Source organism: Conger conger, chromosome 4, assembly GCF_963514075.1.
Source record: "Conger conger chromosome 4, fConCon1.1, whole genome shotgun sequence".
Classification (NCBI taxonomy): Eukaryota; Metazoa; Chordata; class Actinopteri; order Anguilliformes; family Congridae; genus Conger; species Conger conger.
Genome location: NC_083763.1, coordinates 34,326,862 through 34,354,597, shown reverse-complemented (window position 1 = coordinate 34,354,597; position 27,736 = coordinate 34,326,862). Strand labels below are relative to the sequence as shown.

The following is a 27,736-nucleotide window of genomic DNA, read 5'->3' as shown; positions in this document are numbered from 1 at the left end:
CTTCCCATGGCTTTTCTTATCATTCCTATGCTGATGACACCCAACTCTTCATTTCCTTCCCCCCCCGACACCCAAGTCACCACACGAATCTCTGCCTGCTTGGCTGATATCTCTGCGTGGATGACTTCCCACCACCTGAAGCTCAACCTTGCCAAAACTGAGCTTCTCTACATCCCTGCTAAGTCCTCTCCGTCAATCGACCTCTCATTGACTGTTGAGGACTTTGTAGTTTCCTCCTCCCGTACGGCAAAGAATCTTGGGGTGACTCTTGATAACTGCCTCACCCTGGCTCCACAAGTATCCTCCACTGCCAGAACCTGCAGGTTCTTTCTGTATAATATACGCCGTATCCGTCATCTCCTGACTGAGAAAGCCACCCAGCTCCTAGTCCAGGTGCTCGTCATTTCCCGCCTGGATTACTGCAACTCCCTCCTAGCCGGTCTCCCAGCGTGTGCCATCAAGCCCCTCCAGCTGGTCCAGAATGCTGCAGCCCGCCTGATCACCAGTCAGCCCAGGTCGGCTCATGTCACCCCCCTTCTCATTGGCCTCCACTGGCTTCTTATTGCCGCACGCATCCGTTTCAAGGCCCTAGTGTTGGCATTTCAGGCTGCGAAGGGGACTGCCCCACCTTACATACAATCCCTGATCACTCCCTACTCCCCAGCTAGACCACTCCGGTCTGCCAGCTCTGGTCGCCTTATGGTTCCCTCTCTACGTGCACCTGGCGGTCGTGCTGCACGTTCACGCCTGTTTTCCGCTCTGGTTCCTCAGTGGTGGAATGACTTGCCTACCACTGTCAGAACAGCAGAATCCCTCCCCCTATTTCGACTCAGACTCAAAACCCACCTCTTCAAACTCTACCTTAGTCCTCCCTTCTGATTTCCCCTGCCCCTCCTTTCTGATATCCCTATCCTTGTCTAACCCCCCCGCAAAAAAAAAAAAAAAAAAAAAAAAAATGCACTTATGACGACAACTATGTTTAGAACAGCATTTCATGTGTATTTTGCTAGTTCTGGATGTGATGCTTTGACTTATGGTAGAACCTATGCACTTGTAAGTCGCTTTGGATTAAAAGCGTCTGCCAAATGACTAAAATGTAAATGTAAAATGTGGCCAAATGAAGTAGACAAAAGGATCATTACTGTAACTGACTTCCAGTATTTTTCTCACTGTAAACAACTTCATGTTTGCCAATAAAACACTTACTGCAACATGTCTATGACTTGTCTATGTTGCATATACTCTGGTACATTCCATACAGTAAAGATTCTATTGCACATGTGTTTCTGCTTTGTAATGTAAATTTGGTTCAAAACCACCAAACAAAAAACATTGCTACACTATGAATCAAATTACAAAAGCAAAAGAAAAACTAGAGCACAAAATTATATTCTACTTGAAAGACTGAACAAAAATACTGTATCTACTGTAATGGCACCTGTAATTGACAACCAGTGTTCTTTTGCTCATTATGCTATGTTTGACAATGTATTCTTCTTTGACAATTTATTCTTGTTGGAAGAAAACCAGTGCTGATGTTTTGGTGAATCGTCTGTGATTGTGGGCATGTGAGAACGTGTTAGAGCGCACATGTGTATGGGTATGTGTGTGCTTGTCTGTGTGTGTGTAGCAACAGACAAAACAAGCCCGTTTGGCACTAAATCAACTGCACCCTTGAAGTGGGAGGCAAATAATTAGCCGCTTTGCTCCAGTGTTCTCATCATAGAGTGGCGTGTTCTTAAAATAACCTGTTGGTCCTGTCCCCTTCTGCTCTGACAGTAAAGAACAACTCCTCAGAAGCAACCTAAAATACAACACACGTGAGTCTATCTTTCTAATCTCCTCATTAGAACCACAGATGAAATAGCTTTGCCTTTATTTGATAGAACCCTCACAAATACATTTGCTTAACCAGCAGTGCTGTAGCTATTATTAGGTCAAGTAACATTACTATGCAAAGAGCTTGATTTAATCTAGTTATGCTAACAAGGTTGTTGCTTTTTAATGATTTGATCTAGTTACCTTTGTCAGGCTATTTCAGTGGTTGTTCTGAATGCTTTTGGTTTTTTGATGTTTATTTGTGTTGTCAGACAGATGTGATGGTTAAGTTTGGGAGCACCCTGTAAAACACTGGTTTCACTGGTATTGCTGATACATTCGAATATGTGTACAGTAGTTTAGTGGAAATGTACTGCAGTTAATTTAGAATGTGAACTGATTTGTGACAGTGCAGAACATATTTGTAACTAAAGATGTATTGAAATGATTTGTAACAGAACTGAGAAACTTTGAAAAAGAGGAGGATTAAACAGATTTGAAACAGATTAGATTTTGTAATAAACTGATTAGTATGTCATACAGTATATATTTTTTATTTATTTATCCTTTGTTTAACCAAGAGGCCTTGCGGAGATCTAGCCAGTAGTCTATAGCAGTAGTACATATAAAAAACACTAAAACACTCTTAACATTTAAAAAAATACATTTGTTTTTTATGTAGGGAATCTTGGCTCTCTTGGACAAGGGATGACTCAGCATGGATTTGGTAGCGTTTTGATTTTGGAGCCAGTTCAGAGACTACTAACAAAGCATCTTCACACATCACCCCAACTACCTGTAACATTTACAACCCCTGGCGAAAATGATGGAATCAGCACACTTAAAGGATGTTCATCCAGCTTTTTTACTTCATAGCAAATAAACAAATCACAGATCACAAATCACACAAAATATTTTTGGTGTTACAGCTGAACATTCTGGCTTGGTGAAACACATTAATTAAATGCATTTTTTTGAACTAATAGGATATTTTTTTCCAGATCAAGTACAGGGGAAAAAAATGGAATCACTCAATGTTGAGGAAAAAAATATGGAATCACTCAATGTTGAGGAAAGAATTATGGGATCATCAACAAAAAAAATCACAATTAGTACTTTATTGCTCCTCCTCGGGTTTTTATGATGGCCTGAATTCTTTGAGGCATGGACTGCACTAATTAGAAACAATATTCTCCATCAAGCTGGTTCCAGAATAGCGGTTGAATAGCGGTTGACAGATCAGCTTTGCAGGATGGAGCCTTGTCATGGAGCATTTTTATTTTATTTCCACCATAATTTTTCAATCGGAATAAGATCCAGACTTGTTTCTTGGCCATGTCATTGAGTTCATATGCCCTTTCCTTCTTTATGAAGGAATGGCACCAGACAAAAGTTACAGCATCATTGCCTTGGCCAAAGCAGATTTGTATTTCATCACTGAATATCACTTTCATCCAATCATCCACATGTTTAGGTTTTCTTCTGTTTAGGTGTTAGTGCTGGTTTTCATTTGGCTTTTCTGTATGTAAATCCCATTTTATTCAGCCGATTTCTTCCAGTTCTGTCACAAACATTGACTCCTGCTTCCGCCCATTTGTTTTTCATTTGTTTTGGTGTGCATTTTCTATTTTCAAGGTATTTTGCGCTTGACGCTTTGATGTCTTCCGTGGTCTACCTGTATGTTTTCCTTTTATAACCTTCCCTTTTTGTTTATACTTGCACCAAATTTTAGACATAGCTGACTGGGAACAACCAACATCTTTTGCCACACTCCATGTTGGATTTACATCTTGAAGGAGTTTCATAATCCTGTCCATTGTTTCAATTGACAGCTCTCTTCTTGGAGTATGTCATTAATTAAAGTATTTGAATCTAATTTGTTTGAGGTATGTTTCATGAAGCCAGAATGTTAAACAAAATTAGTTTTGTGTCAGATCTGTGATTTGTTTGTTTGCTATGAAGTAAAAAAGCTGGATGAACATCCTCAGGGGTTGTATATCAGCATAACGACAGAGAATACGGGACAATGGCATGCCCCACGCAGTCAGGAACATACAGTGGCTTCATTACATTACATAACATTAATGGCATTTGGCAGACGTTCTTATCCAGAGTGATGTAAAGGAGAACTGCTGTATAAGAATAAACACATTGTTGAGGCATTAAATGCCTACTTTGTTGAGAGTTTTACTAGGGAGGAGGTTACTAGTAGGCCGGCTTACTCAGTACTTAAACGGTTTTAGCCAATATTGAGATTACATTACCTCACATTATTGGCATTTGGCAGAAGTTTGTATCCAGACCGACGTACAGTTGATTAGACTAAGCAGGAGACAATCTGACCAGTCTCCCTGCCCCTGCTGCGGAGAAAACCCACATAACATGATGCTGCCACCACCATGCTTCACTGTAGGGATGGTATTAGCCAGGTGATGTGCAGTGCCTGGCGTTTGCCAGACATAGTGCTTGGAGTTCTGAACAAAGAGTTACATTTTTGTCTATAGAGAGTTCCTTGGACTTCATGGCTTGGTTTTTTTTCCTGACATGCAGTGTGAATTGTAGGATCTTATATACACAAGCGTGCGCCTATCTAAACTAATCAAATCAATTCAGTTTGCCACAGGTAGACATTTCTAGACATATCTCAAGGATAATTAAAGCAAACAGTATACACTTGAGCACAATTTGGAGAACCACATCAAAGGGTCTAAATACTCATGTAAAAGATTTCAGTTTTGATTTGTAATACATTAGAATTTCTAAAAATGTTTTCACTTTGTCGTTATGGGTTATTGAGTGTAGATTGATGGGCAAAAATGGCAATTATATCAATTAAAAATTAAATCTACAGTAAAGTGTGAATACTGAATACTTTCTGAAGTGAGTGTAATTTCACTTACTCAGAGATGGTACAAGATGCTGCTTCAAGGAAATATGTGTCAAATTATCCTTCATTTCCCCCCTGCCAGAGTTTTACTATGTGGAAGAATGCGATGGCGGCTGCTCATGCTCTTGTCTATGCTTTGGTCTGGATCGTGACAACGACAAATGGAAAAATTCCTGGTAAGGCCTTCCTTATTTCCCTGTTTTGGGTTTTGCCTTTGTTTCAGTGCAGCAGGAGCTCTGAGTGTTTTGAACCAATACCTTCAAAGTTAAATAAAACCAGAAATGCTGCTTACATTCTATCACTCAGTGAGAATGTCATTGCAAAGGTGTAACACTACATATGATTTGATGCTTTCATTCAGGGATTATTATGTTCAACAAAAACATGTTTTGCAATGTTTCTAAGCATGAGGCGAAAGTGCAGAAGATTCATCCAGCATAATGCCAGATATGAAAACACCCTGCTAATGACAGAGCTTTTTGTATATGGTCAGATGGGATGAAAATGACACCCTTGTTCAGTGCAGAAGTTCTCTGAGAAGAGATCAACCAGAGCTGGTTCTGCTCAGATTTTGTCTGCTCTCAAATCAATGAGAGATGGTCAAGCTTATGTTTGGATTGTCCCCAGATCAGTGAGGTGTAGTTCTGATGGACCTCGGAACAGTGAGATCACAACCTGTTTGTGTTTACATTGAGCTCTTAACAGCAAGATCTGATCGTGCTCATGTTTGGACTGACCCCAGGTCAGTAAGATCCGAATATGCCCCTTTCTAGACTGATCCTAGAACAGTCATCAGGTCTGACTCCAGATCTCAGGCGGATGTATGTAGCTGTTGAACCCATGAGACAACTGCCTATTTCCATACTGTAGTGGTATGTACCCATCCAAAAATAAGTCAGGACAGCCCTTTGAATTAATAACATTGCTTTGACTTTATAACATCCATCTGTCATATTACAAAGCTTGCTGGCTTGCTTGTAATAGTAATTACATTTACATCTTCAGCCTTCTTTTTAAACTACTACATTTTAATGTGTAAATGGGGGTAGAATGTCTCATCTCAAGGGTAAATGTGGCAGATATTTGCTGCCCTCCTGTAGCTCTGTGCCCTGCCTCAGGGGCCCCCAACATGCCGGCATGCCCCAGAAGCCTGCAGCAGTGGAAAAATCTATCAGTCATTACCGCAGCCTTTCGCTGTTTTCCACTGCATCCTTCAACTCTGTTGTGTAAACGCTGGTGGTCACAGTTGCAAGAGCAGGCCCAACTGCGCCATCTAGAGCATCCCTCCAGGTCTCATGTCTTTCACATTGCAATGTAAAAACATATGCCTACTAATGTGAATGTGGTGGCATGAGGCCAGGGACTTTATTCACTTTATTTAAGTCAGCATTTTTATTATCAGGTGGCATGTTTTCCAAAAATGCATTTCACAAATCGTTGTGACACACAATTAAAAAATAAATCTGCCAAATAAATCTGGTAGTAAAAACTGAAAAAGTGTTTAAACTGGCGCGGAAGTAATGTGGCAAGTTGCTAATTTGTGTTTAGCATTTTAAATTGTAGTGCTTTCCATGTGAATACAAGAAATTACATTCATGGGAATTTTGCCAAAAGTAGAGAATTGTGTGCAAAGTGTGATTTATAATTGTGATCTGAGTGGAAAGCATGCCTGTATTTTTGCTGAAATGGTATTGGGGTTTGGTATATGAGTGTAAGGTTTCGGTCTTTGTGCTTCAAGTCCCGGTGTTAGTGTGTAAACATTTGAGAAATTATCAGCAAACTCAGTAATCCTGCTTCGTGAGAGGCAAATCCTGCCCCTCAACTAAGGACTATGTTTCAAACCTTGTAGGGTGGCCTGTAGCATAGTGGTTAAGGTAAATGACTGGGACATGCAAGGTTGGTGGTTCTAATCCCGGTGTAGCCACAATAAGATCGGCACAGTTGGGCCCTTGAGCAAGGCCCGTAACCCTGCAGTGCTCCAGGGGAGGATTGTCTCCTGCTTCTAATCAACTGTACGTCGCTCTGGACAAGAGCGTCTGCCAAATGCCAATAATGTAATGTAAGACAGATGCCTTGTTGCCTCGCTGCCTGATTAGTCTCTGTCCTTCAAAAGTGTCTTCGGAGGTGTTTCGGCAACACGTAATGAGAAACACTTTGAAGGCAGGAAGACATCAGAGTCAAAGTAATGTGATTATGTAATGTGTGATTCCAAGCAATTTAGCTGTCTAGTTGATGGAAAGGCTTAAAAACATTAAATATGTTATTCCAGTGTTATTAAAATGTTTTAAAAAATATAACTACAAGAAAAACATATATCAAGCTTGCTGTATACTTGCACTTGTGGACAAGCTCTTTTAGAGCTTTCAGTTCTGTGTGAACTCAGCCACTGTTTTCAGCCACCAATACTTTAATGGAAGAAACCAAAGGTTTGTGCCAGTAATGTATATGCAAGCTGCATTAAGTGCATTAGTTATCTCCTAGCATATCTTCCTTGGGAATATAATATTGTGACAGATTTGTGTTCGGTGTATGTTTTGGTGTGGGGTGAGATGCACATGTGGGCGCTAGCGAACACACTGTCACAAGTTCAATGCCATCACCGTGGAAATATACATTTTTGCTAAATTAAATGTGTTTTACATTGCAATAACATTATGGCAAGTTGTGAATAGCAAGGTGTCAAGGGTTTTGTAATGAAACAGATTGTTTATGGATCTGCATTGAATTGTAAATGTTATTCCTTATTTTGTGTGTAAAAATGAGGTTGAGAAAAAAAAAATATTGTAAGCAGTCCGGAGCGGACCTAATTGAGAATTAAATGATAAATCCCTGGCCCACGAAAGCGAGGGGGCGGTCTTTCATGTACTGGGTTTGTTGAGGTCCACGTTGGAGCCGTTGGTTCAACTTTGGGAACACTCTGAGGAAGGTTTCTACAAAAGGAATGCCAACTGCCAGTAAGCAGCTGCATATTTTACATAATAACTAGTGCTAGTGATGTTCTGAACAAGCTGATTAAATGCCTGGTTCATAACTGGTCCATTGGGAATAAATGACATTCAGTTGCCAGACGCGTTTATCCTAACCAGTGTATAATAGTGCATAGGTCACTGGAACCAATACAAAGATAGGATAAATTACTAATATTCTAGCATCAAGTGGCAGCCCCAAAGCCATGAAAAGTGAACGGAAACATTGGAGGCTAGCTAGCTTCATTATAATCAAACGTAACTTTCAATTTGGCTGTCCTAATAGCCTATGGCAGGAAAAGGAAACTAAAAAAGAAATTCATTGAAATAACCTCGCAAAGTTTTCAGCTACAAAGGTATTTAATCCATGGATAAAACGAAAGAAATTTGAATTTGATTGAATAATCAAGTGAAAATCAAGTTGAAAATTTATTTCACTTGATTATTCAAGTTGAAAATCTTTATCTTCTGATATACATTGTATTATTTGTTGAGAACAAAATGACGTAACAACGGTCAAAGGAAACCAAAATCATCCACCCACTGAGGGCTGGATTCAAAATCACTCCAAAAATCAAAGTAAAAAATTTAAATCACAGGCTGATCCAACTTGTGTGAATTTTAGCAACTCATAATGTGACTCAATAGTGTGTATTTTTACTTACCATTCTTACGCCGATGACACTCAGCTCTTTCTTTCCTCCCCCCCCCCCCCCCCTGATATCTCTGCGTGGATGACTTCCCACCACCTGAATCTTAACCTTACCAAGACTGTGTCATGGTTTTCACTGCCTATTTCTGGAAATTCCAGTATTTACCTCTCTAAACCTTAAGAGGGCGCACCGGCCACATTCAGCAGGAGAAATTACCTCCCGCATGTGGAATGCGGGTGTAATCATGGCCGATTGCAGTCAGCTGTGTGGAGGGCTGGAAATACAGGGTTGAACGCAGGCTGTGGCAATTCTGAGCCTACTTCTGGTCATTCAGGTGAATCACCTGCCACTCCAAGAAGGGGGTACCCCTCAAAGGCCTCTGAGCAGGTTCTGTTATCATACAGTGGTAATGATACTGTGTGAGCAGGTTCTGTTATCATACAGTAGTTATGGTACTGTGTGAGCAGGTTCTGTTATCATACAGTAGTTATGGTACTGTGTGAGCAGGTTCTGTTATCATTCAGTTGTGATGGTACTGTGTCAGCAGGTTCTATTAGCCTACATTGCTGATGATACTGTGTGAACCAGTTCTATTATCATACAGTGGTGATGACACTGTGTGAGCAGGTTCTATTATCATACAGTGGTGATGGTATTGAGACGGGTGCGTGGGGACCCAAAATGCACAACTCAGAAACAGGGGTATAATAAAATCCCATCAGGGCTTTATTCAGGGAGTGTCCAGTGAGCATAGTCATAAAACAAGCAATGTTCATACACGTAAAATCCAGCCAAAACCTAAATACAGTATCGAGGGAGAAGGCAGTCTCGTAATCGGTACACCATGCAAAAAGTCAAGTAGCCATGGAAGCTGTCAGCGGGGCAGACGTACAGGCGGACGGTAGGCAGGCTCAGGGTCGATGACGGCGCAAGAGTCAAGACCGAAGTCTGCTCCGCGGGGCAAAAGCACAAAGACAGCAGGCAAAGTCGTGGTACAGGTAGGCAATGGTCAACAAAACAGAAGTCAATAATGTTTGGTCAATAAACAGGCTTGGATTGTAACGGGTAGACAATGGCTTGACAAAACCGCTCAAAAGTGCACTGACAAACAGGGGGCAACAATTTCGCAAAGACAAGACATGGAACTGAGCTTATATGCAGGTGTAGACAGGTGCAGACAATTAGCTTGAGAGCAGCATGCAAATAGAAATCAGGTAAGGAGGATTGACAAGTTAACAAGATAATTAGTAATCGTTAGTAATAAACCTATCCTGCCCTTGCGTTAGTAAATTAGTAAATTACATGCACAAGAAACGTAAGGTAACATGAACACATGGTTAGAATGTTAGTATTACCCAATCCTGATCTAGCGTTAGTAGATTAGCAACTAGATAAGGGAAATTGAAACAATTAGGGAAGCGTGAGTGACAGAAAGGGAGAGAGAGAAAAAGCATGAATGCAAGGTTTGGGGAAAGACACAAAAAAGTGTATGCTAAACAATGAACAGAACAACATAACATGAAACAACATAAATCGTGACATAACAAGTTTGAGAAATTAAGACAATAAACTATATAACATGACATGGCAAGACTAAGAAATAAATGGTAACAAGAACTAAACATGAAACATAACATGACAAAAAACATAAAAACGTGGTGAGACTAACATAATGCGTGACATGACAATAACGTAACTAGGACAATGACTAAACATGAAACATGATGTGACAAACCTGAAACGTGACAGGTATTGTGTGTGTGAGCAGGTTCTATTTTCATGCAGTGGTTATGGTACTGTGTGAGCAGGTTCTATTATCATACAGTGGTGAAGGTATTGTGTGAGCAGGTGGTATTATCCGACAGTTGTGATGGTACTGCATCTGTCAGGGTTCAATACAGTGGATGGGGCTTGCGGGAAAAGCTTTACAAGCTCTGCTCTGTGTCATGTTTTCTGTGATCAAAAGAAGTGTAAATATGGAAGCCTGCTGACATCTTGTTAAGTTTTATCCTAGAGAAAGAGCTTGGAAAAATCCAAATGGGACAATGTGTGAACGATAGGTTCCGGCTAATTGTTTTGTAAATTCTTTCCCATGTCTGGTATTATTATTTATGTTAATAAGTATGTATTTATGTTCATGTTACTTTTAATCATCTACTACAGTACTACATTTATTGTTGCTATATTATGTATTCATTAATCTGTATGAAGTGCTTTTTTTTCCTATTGATGAGGGTGGTTTTCTGTCTCCAGACGTGTTTGTCTCCTGTCGGTTTTCTGAGGACTGCCTGCTGCCCTGTGCATTCAAGCCTGCGGCGGAGGAGGTGATTGGCTGGACCAGACAAGAAGTCATGGTGCACAGCTTTGCGCAGGGCAGAGACCAGCTGGACCAGCAGCACACACACTTCACAGGCAGGACAGCCCTGTTCACAGACCAGATCGCCCACGGTAACGCCTCCCTTTTGCTGAAGCTGTGCAACACCCAGGATCGGGGGCGGTACCACTGCCACGTTGCCACCACCCGGGGGAACCAGGAGTCCTTCGTCATCGCCAAGGTGGAGGGTGCGTTCCTCACGGTTAGCTAGTATATGTTTGCCCTCAGCAGCAATATGGGGGCAGACGTTCGTGTCAAAAGGGTAATCTTGCATTGTAATCTTGTATATGGAATAGACCTATATAGGCCAGCCTGTAGCATAGTGGTTAAGGTAAATGACTGGGGCACGCAAGGTCAGTGGTTCTAATTCCAGTGTAGCCACAATAAGATCCGCACAACGCCCTTAACCCTGCATTGCTCCAGGGGAGGAGTGTCTCCTGCTTAGTCTAATCAACTGTACGTCGCTCTGGATGAGAGCATCTGCCAAATGCCAATAATGAGTCACACTGCAAAAGCACTAAAGGAGCATGTCAGAGCTTGAACCCTGAACACTGCTGTTGTGTCCTCCCAGCTCCTGTCCAGTCCCTGACCCTGGAGATGACCCGACTGAGTGGGCACGAGGAGCTAAAGTGTTCGTCCCGGGATGTCTACCCAGCCCCCCACGTGTCTTGGTATACAGTCCCCCCAGAGCCTCTGGACACCCTAAAGCCCATCACACGAAAGATGGCCAACAAGAACGGCCTGTATTCCGTAGAGAGCAAGCTGAGGAAGCTCCCGAGGAAAGACTCAAGTACTTACACATATTTCTGCACTGTCAACTCCTCCTATGATACACAGACCTGGAGGGCCTCACTGCAGGAGAGAGGTATAAAACAAGATTATACCTGAGAAACATTTGCAAACAAACATTCTACCACAGTAACTGGTAGAAAAGTGTATAATTGCTTGGGTGGATCGGCTCTATGGCTCAAATAATAATAAAGACGGAAGCGAGGATTAATTATTAATTATTTCTTGAATTAATTATTAAGAAAATTTAACATCTTAATTCACATGATACAATATTAAAGCTGTAAAAATACATTTTTTAAAGCTGAATTTCAATTCTTAAAATCAAGCCTAAAAAAATAGGTCAATGAGCTAGCCAGCCGGATCTCCTCAGGGAGGTTCTTCCAAAGGCTTGGGGCCCTAACAGTGAATTCCCAGTCACTCTTAGTCTTGAGTCTTTCTGATGAATGAACAGGAGTGCCACATCTGGTGGTAAATTGAGCTGTGGCATATACAGTGCATCCAGAAAGTATTCACAGCGCTTCACTTTTCCCACATTTTGTTATGTTACAGCCTTATTCCAAAATGGAATAAATTCATTTTTTTCCTCTAAATTCTACACACAACAGCCCATAATGACAACATGAAAGAAGTTTTTTTGAAATTTTTGCAAATTTATTAAAAATTAAAAAATAAGAATCACATGTACATAAGTATTCACAGCCTTTGCCATGAAGCTCAAAATTGAGCTAAGGTGCATCCTGTTTCCACTGATCAACCTTGAGATGTTTATGCAGCTTAATTGGAGTCCACCTGTGGTAAATTCAGTTGATTGGACATGATTTGGAAAGGCACACACCTATCTATATAAGGTCCCACAGTTGACAGTGCATGTCGGAGCACAAACCAAGCATGAAGTCAAAAGGAATTGTCTGTAGACCGAGACAGGATTGTCTCGAGGCACAAATCTGGGGAAGGGTACAGAAAAATTTCTGCTGCTTTGAAGGTCCCAATGAGCACAGTGGCCTCCATCATCCGTAAATGGAAGAAGTTTGGAACCAGCAGGACTCTTCCTAGAGCTGGCCGCCCGTCTAAACTGAGCAATCGGGGGAGACCAAGAACCCGATGGTCACTCTGTCAGAGATCCAGCGTTCCTCTGTGGAGAGAGGAGAACCTTCCAGAAGGACAACCATCTCTGCAGCAATCCACCAATCAGGCCTGTATGGTAGAGTGGCCAGACGGAAGTCACTCCTTAGTAAAAGGCACATGGCAGCCCGCCTGGAGTTTGCCAAAAGGCACCTGAAGGACTCTCAGACCATGAGAAACAAAATTCTCTGGTCTGATGAGACAAAGATTGAACTCTTTGGCGTGAATGCCAGGCGTCATGTTTGGAGGAAAACAGGCACCGCTCATCACCTGGCCAATACCATCCCTACAGTGAAGCATGGTGGTGGCAGTATGCTGTGGCATGCAGCGGCAGGAACTGGGAGACTAGTAAGGATTGAGGGAAAGATGAATGCAGCAATGTACGGAGACATCCTGGATGAAAACCTGCTCCAGAGTGCTCTTGACCTCAGACTGGGGCGGTGGTTCATCTTTCAGCAGGACAACGACCCTAAGCACACAGCCAAGATATCAAAGGAGTGGCTTCTGGACAACTCTGTGAATGTCCTTGAGTGGCCCAGCCAGAGCCCGGACTTGAATTCGATTGAACATCTCTGGAGAGATCTGAAAATGGCTGTGCACCGACGCTCCCCATCCAACCTGATGGACCTTGAGAGGTGCTGCAAAGAGGAATGGGCGGAACTGCCCAAAGATAGGTGTGCCAAGCTTGTGGCATCATATTCAAAAAGACTTGAGGCTGTAATTGCTGCCAAAGGTGCATCAACAAAGTATTGAGCAAAGACTGTGAATACTTATGTACATGTGATTTCTTAGTTTTTTATTTTTAATAAATTTGCTAAAATCTCAAAAAAAACTTCTTTCATGTTGTCATTATGGGGTGTTGTGTGTAGAATTTTGAGGAAAAAAATGAATTTATTAAATTTTGGAATAAGGCTGTAACATAACAAAATGTGGGAAAAGTGAAGCGCTGTGAATACTTTTCGGATGCACTGTATAAGTGGTTTGCATTTATATAGCGCCTTTATCCAAAGCGCTGTACAATTGATGCTTCTCATTCACCCATTCACACATACACTCACACACCAATGGTGATTATCTACCATGCAAGGCACCAACAAGCTTGTCAGGAGCAATTGGGGGTTAGGTGCTCAGGGACACTTCAACACATCCAGGGCAGGATTGGACCGGAAAAATGCTCCGATTTCCAGACGACTGCCAGATGAATGAGCCAATGTCACCAACAGCTACACTAAAAATCCTATTGTGCAAGTAAAAATAAAACCGTTTTAATACTCCCACCTAAGGTGTAAAATAACTAAAGAACCAATAACTGATTTCCCAGCATCAGCAGCTCAAAACACATCACTCTAAGAAGAGCCATCTCTGCTATGGTTAGCCCTAAAACTGAAAGTGTTCTAAAAGACCGATTCCGTTTATATGAAATTAAGACTGTACCACACATTAGTGATGCAATGATTATTGCCATTATCCAAGATGTGTGGATAGACAAATGCATGAATCTCTGAAGATGCAGAAATCTGGCAGGCAGAATGTGAAGGGAACATGAGGAAGGCTTAATATTTGTAATAATCAGTATCAGCAGAGATTAAATTAAAAGACTCAAGAGGGGTGGCAGCCTTTCTTGGATCAGTTATACTTACAACCTGCGATGGAAAGGAAAAGGGCATTCAAATATTATCCACTTTGTTTGCAAAAAAAGGATAAATATGTTCAACCTGAGGAAGAGATACAGCTCTATACAATTGCTACCTTAATGAATGTGATTAAATACAGAATTAATTATTCTAGGGTTACCAGATAATAAAACAATTGAAATAATGCTTAAATGTGCCTGTTTCTGCAAGTCCAGCATCCAGTATGTAGACAGGAAAACACAATTTACAATGCAATTTTCAGTACAATGTGTCAAATAGAAATCCATATATTTTTTTAGAACTGAGCAGTGAGGAAGGGGGTGAGCTGACCATCCCCTGCCTATCCCCGATGGCCCTCCACAACTTCACCCTCACCTGGACCTTCACCAGTGCAGACGAGTCCAAGGACATTCTCACCTTCAACAGCCAGACCGAGTTGACCTCCAACCAGTGGGCTGGGCAGGCCCAAGTGGACCATGACCTTATCCTGTCAGGAGATGGATCACTCCGCCTCCAGAATCCGCAGAATGCAGAACACACAGGGACTTACACCTGCACTTTCTCCAATGGTCGAAGCCACCACATGGTGCACATCTGGGTCAACATAACCGCCACAGCAGGTAAACAGCTTTCACAAGGTCACCCCTGCTACTGACACCTTTTGTAGGAGCAGGAAGATCAAATATATATTTTTATCAATTAAGAAAATGCATGAACAGAAGAAGTGAATGAACAGAAAAATTTTAATCAAATCAATATTTGGTGTGACCACCATTCGTGAGACAGGTGCGTGGGGGGTTGGACCCAAAATGCACGACTCAGAAACGGGGGTGTAATAAAGTCCCGTCAGGGCTTTATTCAGGGAGTGTTTAGTCAGGGAATGTTCATACACGTAAAATCCAGCCAAAACCAAAGTACAGTACCGAGGGAGAAGGCAGTCTCGTAAACGGTACACCATGCAAAAAGTCCAGTAGCCAGGAAAGCTGTCAGCAGGGCAGAAGTACAGGCAGGCGGTAGGCAGGCTCAAGGTCGATGATGGCGCAAGAGTCAAGACCGAAGTCTGCTCCGTGGGGCAAAAGCACAAAGACAGCAGGCAAAGTCGTGGTACAGGCAGGCAATGGTCAACAAAACAGAAGTCAATAATGTTTGGTCAATAAACAGGCTTGGATCGTAACGGGTAGACAATGGCTTGACAAAAACCGCTAAAGAGGTGCACTGACGAACAGGAGGCAACAATTTTGCAAAGACCTGACATGAAACTGAGCTTTATATGCAGGTGTAGACAGGTGTAGACAATTAGCTTGAGAGCAGCATGTGAATGGAAATCAGGTGTGGAGGATTGACAAGTTAACGAGGTAATTGGTAATCCTTAATAATAAACCTATCCTGCCCTAGTGTTAGTAAATTAGTAAATGACATGCACAAGAAACATAAGGTAACATGAACACATGGTTAGAATGTTAGTATTACCCAATCCTGATCTAGCGTTAATAGATTAGTAAGAAGACAAGGGAAATTGAAACAATTAGGGTGTGAGTGACAGAAAGGGAGAGAGAGAAAGCAGGAATGCAAGGTTTGCAGAAAGACACGAAAAAATGTATGCTAAACAATTAACAGTACCACATATCATGAAACAAACATAAATCGTGACGTAACAAGTTTGTAACTGTGACATGAATAAACTACATAACATGACATGACAAGACTAACAATTAAATCATAACAACGAAACATGAAACGTAACATGACATGAAAATTAAATGTAACAAGAAATAAAGCATAACAACATGGCAAGACTAGACTAACATAATATGTGACATGACAATAACATAACTAGGACAATGACTAAACATGAAACATGATGTGACAAACATGAACCATGACACTTTGCCTTCAAAACAGCATAAATTCTTCCTGGTATACTTGCAGGTTGTTTCAAACATCTTAAGGCCCGGACACACCAAACCGACGGTCGGCCGTCGGTGGCGCCCTGTCGGCCGAGTCTTGTTTTGGAGGGCTCCGACACCGATTCAACATGTTGAATCGGCGTCGGAGCCCCCGGAGCCGTCGATGAGAGAGAGCTCTCTGATTGGCTGTCCAGCTAGCGAATCAGTGCACGAGAAGAGAAACGGAAGCGACGAAAGCAAGCCATTCCAAAGTTACTATCACTACCAGACATAATTTTCAATTAGTATTACTAAATAGCGAGAGAAGAAGGAAATTGCTGCAAACTGTTTGTTGTGAGCGAGACAATGGCTGCTTCTAGGCCCAAGGCAATGCAAACACATTCCCCGGCCTTCCGGTTTCCATTTTTTTTGTCTCTTCATGTAATCCCAGACAGACTCGATAATGTTGAGATCAGGGCTCGGTGGGGGCCATACCATCACTTCCAGGATTCCTTGTTCTTCTTTACGCTAAAGATAGTTCTTAATGACATTGGCTGTATGTTTGCGGTCGTTGTCCAGCTGCAGAATACATTTTGGGCCAATCAGATGCCTCCCTGATGCCTAAGTATCTGTCTGTACTTCTCGGCATTGAGGAGACCATTCATTCTGACCAACTCCATTTGCAGAAATGCAGCCCCAAACTTGCAAGGAACCATGCTTCACTGTTGCCTGCAGACACTCATTCTTGTACCACTCTCCAGCCCTTCGGTGAACAGACTGCCTTCTGCTACAGCCAAATATTTCAAATTTACACTCATCAGTCCAGAGAACCTGCTGCCATTTTTCTGCACCCCAGTTCCTGTGTTTTTGTGCATACATGAGTCACTTGGCCTTGTTTCCATGTCGGAGGTATGGCTTTTTGGGCGCAATTCTTAGGGCCGCAATTTTAGAGGATAAAGCCAAAGAAGGTTATAAGAAAATTATCCAACTTATAGACAGTTTGGATCCATACTTACTTCCAAAGCACAAGTGGACATCAAACATTGACAAATACCCCAGGATTTCTTATCCAGACATTGAGAACCATTAGATTTTTACTCCAAGCCCTTATACTATAGAGGATTTGAAGAGCTAACAAGCCTACAAGGTTTAACCCTTTCCACTTTGCCCCCCAAGAGGGCAATTTCCACCTATTTTGTACTAGTCCTATAAAATTGTCAATATCTGAAAAACGATTTACAGCTCACACATGGTTAATTTAAATTAAAGAGGAGGCTTGTACCATTCAGAAATTTGAGACAGAACAAATTTATGTCAGAGCATGTACATACAATGTACACAAAAGATACATTACATTACAAAGCTACAAAATGCCTCATTTTTAAAACTTAAATTACTTGTCGGTCAAGTGAAGTTGAGGTGAAATATCATTAATTTAAGAATCCAGCAATTTTAACAATCAACATTTTTATTTGACATTTAGAAATACCAAACACAAGTGCATCAACTGTTAAAACCTTTCACTTATCCAACAGGTATTTGGATAAGTAATGTAGTTTATTTAATTCATTAATTATTATCAAAGATATAAATTATCAATTAAATCGGCAAATTCCTTCATAAGCGGATCAACCTTTATCAAAATTAAGAAATGTATTAATTAGAACACAGATCCACGTCGCATCTGGAGACAGGTTCAACTACCTCAAAACCCCCATTTTACTCCTTTCTTATCTGCTGACCATGGTGAGGAGGCCCTTTGAACCTTCCCATAGCTAAATGGTGAATGAGGAATTAGTAGTTCCCTGACAAACTTACTTGTTTACAGACTTGGGACAGACTTACTTGTTTACCTCCCGAAAGCTGTATTTATCATCAGTTTAGCTGACTTGAGATTTAAATACAATATTTATTGAGGAAAAAACGCATGCAGTTGTACAGATAGGTTGTCCTCCAGTATGGAGGTTGGCTCTATTTGCATGTTTTATTTGTGATGGAACAAAGAATATGCGGTTGCTGAATTTATCAAACCTACCATGCATAAAAAAGAAAAACAAACATTTTGAGTTTTGCTGCAGGAACTTAATTAATTTCCCAATGCCCCATACCTGTGTTTTCCTGCCCCAGTTCCTAGCCTGCTCCTAGCTCCTTCGTCCTGTCCCCATCCCTTCGTCCTGTTCCCGTCCCATCGCCCAGCCCGCAGTCCTCCGCCCTTCTCCGTTACTGCCTTCCCCCTCAGACCTATCTCCTGGTTTAGATCCTCACCTGTGTTTGACTTCGTCTCGCCTGCTCTCCATTGGCCTGTCTGCCCGGATTCCAACCCTTGCGTGTCCCATCACAACACACTGCTTATCCTGTGTTGTTCGTGCTTGCTGGCTTCTGAACCTGGACTGTCTGAGCTGGTTAATAAAGATCCATTTTTTATCAGTTTGGAGTCTGAGCTTGGTTCCTGATATTCTGTGTGTGATAGCTTTGGACATTTTAATTATGTTTATCATGCTGTATGTACGCTATATCAGGTTGTGATTCTAGTTCTATAGCCTGTAGGGTAGCCTGTAGGGCAGCCTGTAGCGTAGTGGCTAAGGTGCATGACTGGGACTCGCAAGGTCAGTGGTTCGATCCCTCGTGTTGCCACAATAAGATCCACACAGCCATTGGGCCCTTGAGCAAGGCCCTTAACCCTGCATTGCTCCAGGGGAGGATTGTCTCCTGCTTAGTCTAATCAACTGTACGTCGCGTCTGCCAAATGCCTGTAATGTAACATATTGTATAGCCATTGTACTGCTTGTTCTATTGAATCAGATCATATAGTCTAAAGTAACTTGGTACTTGAGTACTTTATTCTGTTGATACTTTCTTAACCCCTTAAGTGCAGGGCTGGGCCGGTGTGGGTTTTTTACATTCATTCCTTGTATCACTGGGCAATTTTCTATCACTGTGGTAACAGGATATACCATTTGAAAGCGTTAAAACTCTATCTGTATAATGTATTAATTTTAAGATGCATTGCTTAACAGTGTCTTATTTTGTAATATGGGTGCCTACAATAAGGTAATATCAGTGTCACTTTTCACGGCAAGGGTCTAAGCAAAGCCAATGCATAATAATTCTAAAATAATTTTAAAAATATATTTGAATATATTTTGCCATATTTTGGTGGAATTATCATTGTTTTCCATTTCACCACATATTTCTACAAAAGTATTGAATGCTATTATCTACATTTAGGATAAAAAGTGTTGCTTACTTTAGTAAGGAAAATACATTATTTTACAACTCATAAGACCCATTCTATCATTTATTGTGTCCTTTTGGAGTTTCCAAATGTCCTTTTTATACATAGAAAAAACTATTCAGAATGCTCATCTTTGGTGATATTTTCAGCAAATTTGGCTAGGGATTTGTCCAGTGTTTTGGCTCTGGCTCCATTATATTTTGCCACAATAATCTGTATCCACTCAAAAACATTACATCTTTTCAGTGAGAAAAGGGTCCCCTACAGGCTGCCCCTATTATGCAGTCAAAAGCGTTGAATAATAGTAACCATTTTATTTTGGGAATGTCATTTTAAAGCTTGTGTAAGAAAAGGCGTAATATTGATATTTGTTGTACGTCGCTCTAGATAAGAGCGTCTGCTAAATGCCATGTAATGTTATGTAATGTAATGATATTGAAGTAGTTTTACTCAACTCTTTTGGATGACTACTTCTACTCTTACTTGAGTAATTATTATTTTAAAGTAACATTACTCTAACTTGAGTAATTATTATTTTATAGTAACATTACTCTAACTTGAGTACAGTTTTTGGCGACTCTACCCACCTCTGATTTCTAGGGCAGGTAAAAGTGGCCTAGTGCCATGTTGTTTCAGTACTCTGTTTCAGTAGTGTTTGAGTAGTGCCTAATACCTTGTTTAATGAACAAAGAAGTAATTGATGAGTTCATATAATGTTACTTGTTATACTTTATTTGAAATGCAGAGGCAAATGTAAAAAAAGTAGGATTTGTCAGGAGAATCAAGGCCTATAATATATTACATTACATAATACGAAGACCTGTCAGGCATGGACTGAGTGTGGCAGTAGGTGTGTCCCCAACTGGGAAAAGTTCAGTGACCAAAAGTTTAGAAAAAAGATGGCAGACAACCTGAATTCCCCCAATGTGAAATAATTAGCCAAATTTGTGTGTGTCCTTATTATCACACATACCTGAAGGTCCAATTGCTTTCAATGGATAAGAAAATGTCAGTTGTTTTTTTTGGCTCATATCCTACAGATAAATTGGGGAATGAAGGTACAATAGGTTATTTTGGACTTCTAAGAGTCAAGAGAGGAATTGCAGTAACAAACACCCTCAAACCGCAACACTGTTTATCCCTCCCCTCTCTGTGAACGATGTTGAACCCCCCCCCACCCCAACGCCATTGGCTGTGGCAATTAGAACAAATTTTCAACAAATTAGCTTGACTTATTGTACAGCTATACAATGTTTGGGTACAGAGTGTTGGTCCGTCAACTGCATATTTTGAAACCACGACTATAAACACAGGCAGAGTGTGAGCCTTTTTCAGTGATAGGAAGGGATTTACAATGGTCTTGTAGCAATGATTTAACACAAAACCTTACCTATTGTACCTTTAAGGTTTATATAATTGTTTGAACATTAAACCAACATGACAATTTTAAGTGGTTGTTTTTCAGTGTGAACACTGTAGGATGTGGGAAACAATGACTCACATAATGAAGTGACATATCCGTTTCACGAATATTGTTATGCCGGGGGGAACAGAGGAAGCAAAAGCAGACAGGGGTGCAGAAAAATGGCAGGTTTAATGCAAAAGGATAATCAAAAAACAGGCAGAGTTTGAAAACTGGGTGGTCAGTCCAAATAAGGCAAAAGTACAAAGGTAGATCCAAAAGGACAGTTATAAATACACAGGGGAATGAGACAAACTAGGCAGGTCATGGGAGTGATGGCGGTCTAACTAATAAACATCAGGTGAGACAGATGAAAGGGTAATGGCACAATAACGAGGGGGAAACGAAAACGCGGACTGGATTCACAAAGACACACGTAATACAAACGGCTCTGGACTAGGGAGTAGACAATTGCACAAAATCAGGAGATGCAGAGATACGGAGAGACACGTGCGAATACTTTGCTGAAACTAAAACGAAGTGATAGAATAGGGAGGCGGAGTAACAGAACAGAATTGAAACTGGAGATGCGTTAGTAAGTTAGTTAAGTGATTTAAATTATAAATACCCAAAACTAGTGAATGTTAGTTTGTTAGTTTGACGAACATGTTGTGTTAGTATAATTAGTACTGTACAAATTCTATGTTAGTTGGGATTAGTATATTAGTGCTATGTACTGGGCTCGTAAACATTCAGACTCAGACATCACAGGGGAAGACGAGTGCAAAGACTAATGAATATAAACAGAACATCAGACATGAATATGAAAAATAATAAATTACAAGAATAACGATAATAAACAATGATAAACTAATAGACAGAAAACAGGAATATAACAAATATACGAAAAAATTTCTGAATTAACTGCAATGAATTGATGATGGAACGTGGGCTGTTACAGTATAGCTGCAGTATATGAGGTGTTCAGATACCGGACACATCAGGCTTCTGGGATTACAGTAAATTATTATGTTTGTATAGTTTTACTTTGATCCAATGTTGCTGGTTACATACAGTATACAGTATGTCAGGTTCATATTAATACAGGCTACTGCAGACTAACTACTTGTGCTTGAAACTTAAAAGCTATTTTGTATTTTTAAATACACTGACCACATGTATAATCTGTGATTGGCTATGGGAATATTTGTGTGCTTGGCAAATAACACTTATGATAGGGCTATTTCATCAATAAGTGAAGTCGACCTTGATGATGGAGAAGCAGATAAGCTGTAGGAGAGGAGTGGTATTAGGGGAGTGGGGAAGTGAAAATGAATGGGAAGCACGCTGTTTGGTGTCACAAGGTTAAGGCACATTTGTCACATGACCGGGAACCTACAGGTTTTAACCCAGGGCACAGTACACACTTCCTGAATATGTAAGCACATAAAAATGAATCATGACAAGAACAGCTAATTCCGCCCATTGAGGCTTGTCATTTCAAGAATTTAGATAATTTGGCAAGGTCTGGAATTCCCACATCTTTCTACATGAATGACTACATTCTAATGTTTCTCCTTCAATAAAATAACCATGTTTTTACTTTTGCATGCAGACATTTACTTTCAGTTATATAATTGTTACTGAGCAGGTTTTTGTCCTTGTTGCATGTTGCTATGTGTATGTTTGTTTAAAACAGCAGCGGAGTTTTCACAGAATCACAGCACAGAACTGAGCTTGTCCACAAGTGCAAATATACAGCAAGCTCAATTGTAAATGGTTGCCATTTATATAGTGCCTTCATCCAAAGTGGCAGAATTTTATATAATATTTTTTAAACTACATTTGAATTACTTAACACACTGAAATAAAGTATTTAATATTTTTAAGGCTCCACTTTTCGTGAACTCAGCAGCTAAATTGCTTGTAATCAGGCATCATGTAATCACATTACTTTGACGTCTTCCTGCCTTAAAAGTTTGTTTCATTATGTGTTGCCCAAGCTTGCCTGAAGATGCCTTTGGAGGACAGTAAACTAATCAGGCAGCGAGGCATCAAGGCAACTGCCCTCGGTTTATAGAGCAAGCCACTGTCTCATTATGCATCCGTCCCTCTCTGGTCAATGCAGCACTCACAGTTTTCCTGTTGAGTTGTACTTGAACTGTCTGACTCGGACTGCTGTGGAAAAAAAAGTCTGTTCTGCCTGAATTGACAACAGGTGTTGCAATGAGCGTTACAGTGTGAGCATGATTGGACATTCCAAATGTGGCTGAAAAAGGGACAATTTTCATTCATACTGTAGTTTGCAATTTAGAAGTTGTACCTCATACCAACATACATTTCCCTTATTCAGTCATAAACTCAGCCTGCCTGAAGTTAACCACAAGAGTTGGAGCTGGCAACCATGAACAGACCTGGGTCAATGACATTTTGGATTCAAATACCTTTCTGTCCTTGATGGATGTTGAGAGTATTTCATGAAGAAAAGTACTTAAATCCAAAACAAGTGGCTAATCTACCTTTGTACTGGACATACTGTCAGCATTCTTACACAAGACCGGGTCCATAATTGCATTTCCTCCTGAGACTCCTCTTCATGTTTTCCATGTCCTGTTTCCTAGTTCACAGACACCATGAATTGAAGTCACCCATTATTAATGCCTCTCCTAAAGTCCTCCTGGACAAACTTAGTTCATGGTTCCATACTGATGGCCTACTGCGCTACCCCACAAGGACCAGTTTTTCTGTGATATAACACCAAAACAAATCCAGCTGGATGCACTGATAATAATCTGATACATGTGTTTCCTGCAGTTGAGAGACTGCAGGCAGAGGGGTCCTCCTGGCTGTGGGTGTTTGCTGTTTTACTGGCTGCATTGGCTGTCCTCGTCACTGTGCTGATACTGTGCCGGAGAAAGAAAGGTAAACTATGACATTATGATTCACTCGTATAACTTATAGTCCAAATGTTGTGCTGCAACAAACAAATTCACTTAAGGATTCTTATACTTTGTGCAGGATGTTGTTGTTTTTTTTTTTTTTTTATGCTAATCCTATTTTACCTGCTGTAAATTAAAAATATATGTTTCGCAGACAGCATTGATGTCATGCTTCAGCAAAACTTGGGAAGCAGGCAGTTTGTAAGAACTCTGCATAACATTACATTATTGGCACTTGACAGACACTCTTATGCATAATGACTTTGTGGTAAGTTGCATTACTAAACGCATATCTCTGTATTATACAGCTGACCGATCACCAGCGAGTAAATCAGCTGAAGTAGCCACAGAGATGCATGCAATGTCGACAGGTGCGTGCAAAGATTACCAGCAATTGTATCCAATCATGTTAACTGTACATGCTGTACTGCAGATTTAAAGGGGGATGGCTTACCCAATGAAGCATATCTGTATGCTGCATGTTCAGTATGCTGTCTTCCTTTTTCTGTGCCTTTTCCCTCCACGTGACATGCCCAAATATATACCCATAACATACACATGGTGACCACTTTATTAGGTGTTTCTTAGAATTCGTTTTAGGACTTATTGTTATTCTGCTGACAAAGCCCATCCTCTTCAAGTTCCGATGTTTTGTGTGTTCAGAGATGCTCTTCTTGTATGAAAAACTCAATCATGCAACTTCAGAACGCTATGTGACTCCTTGATAAGGGATCACATAGTAATTGGAATACAAGACAAAAGATTGAGAATACATTTACTGAAAGAGACTGACCTTACTCTAGAAAAGGAAATTACGCCAACCGTTAGAAAGCGCAAAGGTGCAAATAAAGACTTTTTGTAATGTGAATGAGATGGATGTGAATGGCACAGACATTTCACTGAAACTGGACACAGGGGCGCAGGTAAACATCCTGCCCATGAAAGACTGAAAAAAAAAGCCAAAGGTAAGTGACAAAAAGATAAATCTGAGGACATATGATGACAAGCTTATAACCACTAAGGGACTGTGTAGAATTAGGGTCTGTTTCTACTACACTTCTTTTCTGGCAGAAAAGAGCGGACAGAGCACTACTTGCTACTTATTCTATCATTTCAATTACCCAGAATTTGCTGTCAAGCACAAAGGCAGAAAAGGTAACTGCACACACAAAAGCCATATTCACACACCACAGGATTCCAATGACTGTAATAAGGACCGCAATTCAGCAGTCAATGTTTTAAAGATTTTTTTAATGTTTTAGACATTTTTTTTTGTGGGTTTCATCATATAATATCAATCCCTCTCTACCCACAATCCAACGGGTTAGCTGAGAAAAGAGTATAACCAAGCATTCTGAAAAAAGCCACAGAAACTTGAGAACAACCTTACTTGGCTATTCTCAACTACTGGGTATCACCATTGGAAAGATTGACTTTCACCAGTGGAAATGCTCATGAAACGAAAGATAAGGATGAAAATATGAAGTGATCACAGAACACGGAAAAACAATGAGGCGGAAGAGAAGACCTCAGAAAGAAATCAGGGTCATGGACAGCAACACAAATGACATAACAATCCCAAGTCAAAATGAACAACCAGAGATGACAGACATACATATCCCTGACAGATAAAAAATGGTGACGTAACTTGAATTTTCAAAAATAGAATTTTCAAAGAGACAAATAGTGAGACCAAAGAGACTGATACACAGAAAATGTATGTTGTTTAACCTTGTAGAAAAATGGCTGTATATTTAAGTCATAAGGGTAACAACAGCTTTAAGTTCAGAGCTTATACAAGCTATTCAACAAAAATGTCTCTGTAAAATTAAATCTTTTGGAAAATGAATATTTGAGTGTGTTAGTATAAAAGAACACATTTGAGATTTCCAAATATTCATTTTCCAAAAGATTTAATCTTACAGAGATATTTTTGTTGTTCCAACATGCTTGGAAAAACCTCCCTGCTGATTGTCTTATAGAACTGCAGGACAGTGTTGGCTATCTCAGAGAAGTGATGCAGTTTTAACGCTGAAGGGTGGTCACAAAAAATATTGATTTGATTCAGTCTTGAACTATTCTGCCAAATTACTAAAATGTAATGTAAAATGTATAGTACGTTTATTTAGGACCTTTCATTGAATTATTTTGTATTATTTTTTAATTTTTTTTTATTTTTGAAAGAATCTTATCTGTACATAATGTCATACAGGTGTCTAAGACCTTTGCACAGTACTGTATTTGGTGAATGTGCATACTTTTGTTTATGTTTTTATTGTCATGGGAGTTGGCTGGTAGGGCACAGCCCAGAGGTCATTTCGCTTACTGCCCTGATCTGCTGAAGGCGAAAGGTGGCCACTCATATCTGAATATCTGATATCTGAAAATGGATTGAATCCAACTGAGGGGCCTATCCACGCACTAAAATAGTGCCTTAACAGGATGAACCACCCAGCAGACTTGTATTTATTGTGTGACCATCAAAGAATATCTAGACATGACATGTTTAGAATGGAATGTCATTGATCGCATGACCAACACAGAACATCTGTGCACTGTGCATTTAGGGTGGAATTTCTTCTGACTCATGATGGACACATAATCTTCACTCTGCCAGTTTAGGACATATAAAACCACCAATGTTCAATTTTGTTAACTCATATGTAAAGATCCCCCGTTTTTGTTTTGTTCAGTGTTGTAAATCATTCTCTGGAACCAGCCTGTTTTTATGTTGCATGCAGGGTGTAGGAATATGTACATGGACTTTCGTTTATTTTGTATTGTGAATTTTGTAATGTAGACCTGTTGCACTTTTTACAAAAATAGCATAAATAGCATAAATCTGTAGCATAAATCTGTCTTGCATAGTTATGTGATTGTGTGTATGAAGTTACAATATAATATAAAACTAGTTTGAAGCCCCTCCCTGCTAGTTCAACAAATACAGTTCAAGCAAGTAATATTTAACTAGACACGATTTAGTTAGCATTTTTGTTGACTCTAGCATTTTCCAGCACCCTTGACTTTTTTTTTCTCCTTCTGTGTCCACAGATGAAAGAGAAAATGGAATCCAGTCAGAAAATAGTAATCAAACTGATTAAGATGAAAGAAAAAATGAAACTGATTATTGCAATGTGGTGTTCCCTACAAAAGAGCTATGAAAGGTTATAATGCTCTACACCCCTCTTGGATCACTTTAACTTTTACACAATCAGAACCCGGGTCAGGATCAGAACCCGGCATCCTGATCTAAGACCAGCTATTGGGAGCAGGATGCACATCAACTGGTTTTTGAAGATGGACTGATGGAATATAGTTTTTTCAGGGGTGGGGGTGTGGAAAAACACCAAACAATAATTGCTGCTACATCTCATTTGACATGAGTGGGGCAGTCACAGATGTTCTTTCATCTGATTTTGATGATGCCATGTGCATTGGACCAGGATAAGTGTTTTTGGGAGGTGGAAGTGTGAACAGTGAAGATGAGGAGGCGGCCGAGGAGGAGGTCATTGTCCATCCTGCTTATTTACAGGGAATTCTGCTTCAGATCTCCACCGATCTGTGTCCCACACTGCCCCACCCTACACTCAACTGACCCCAATAATCTGATCTTGTTGATTGAACTGTATAATGGCCTATTGGCATCTCAGCCTTCATTTTGATGTAAACCTCAAAGTTGCAGGTGCATAACCTTGTGAAACGTGCTCATATCTAACTCGTATCACACAGCTAAACTGTGAATGAAGGTCATTAGGAATGTTTTTCTTCTGCATTTGCACCTATGTAAAGCAGTTTAACATTGAAATTACTTTGCAAACAAGACACATAATCATAATACTTATTCAAAAACATTGCTGTTTTTACTTTGTCATTTTGGGTTTTTTAAATATGCCTTCAACAAGTAAATTCCTTATTTATTTTTCGCCAATAAAAGTAATGCAAGATAATAATAATAAAATATATTTTTCAACATTTGTGTGTCAGAGAGTGAGAGAGAGACAGGTTTGTATTACTCAGTATGGAAACGA

At 40.3% G+C, this 27,736-nt stretch overlaps 1 protein-coding gene across 2 annotated transcripts; it reads left to right on the top strand.

The window, feature by feature from the left end:
- The first annotated feature begins 1,757 nt into the window (after nucleotides 1-1,757).
- hhla2b.1 (HERV-H LTR-associating 2b, tandem duplicate 1) lies at nucleotides 1,758-27,627 on the top strand. Of its 2 annotated transcripts, none has more exons than XM_061240557.1 (8): nucleotides 1,758-1,820; nucleotides 4,788-4,881; nucleotides 10,578-10,886; nucleotides 11,270-11,563; nucleotides 14,546-14,866; nucleotides 23,584-23,691; nucleotides 24,017-24,079; nucleotides 26,760-27,627. In XM_061240557.1, exons 2-8 carry the CDS (start codon nucleotides 4,797-4,799, stop codon nucleotides 26,807-26,809), a joined length of 1,230 nt encoding a protein of 409 aa, XP_061096541.1. In that variant the 5' UTR covers nucleotides 1,758-1,820; nucleotides 4,788-4,796; the 3' UTR covers nucleotides 26,810-27,627. The 2 variants fall into 2 exon arrangements, with proteins under 2 accessions (XP_061096541.1, XP_061096540.1); XM_061240556.1 differs by lacking the exon at nucleotides 1,758-1,820 and adding an exon at nucleotides 2,501-2,545.
- The last annotated feature ends 109 nt before the right edge of the window (nucleotides 27,628-27,736 follow it).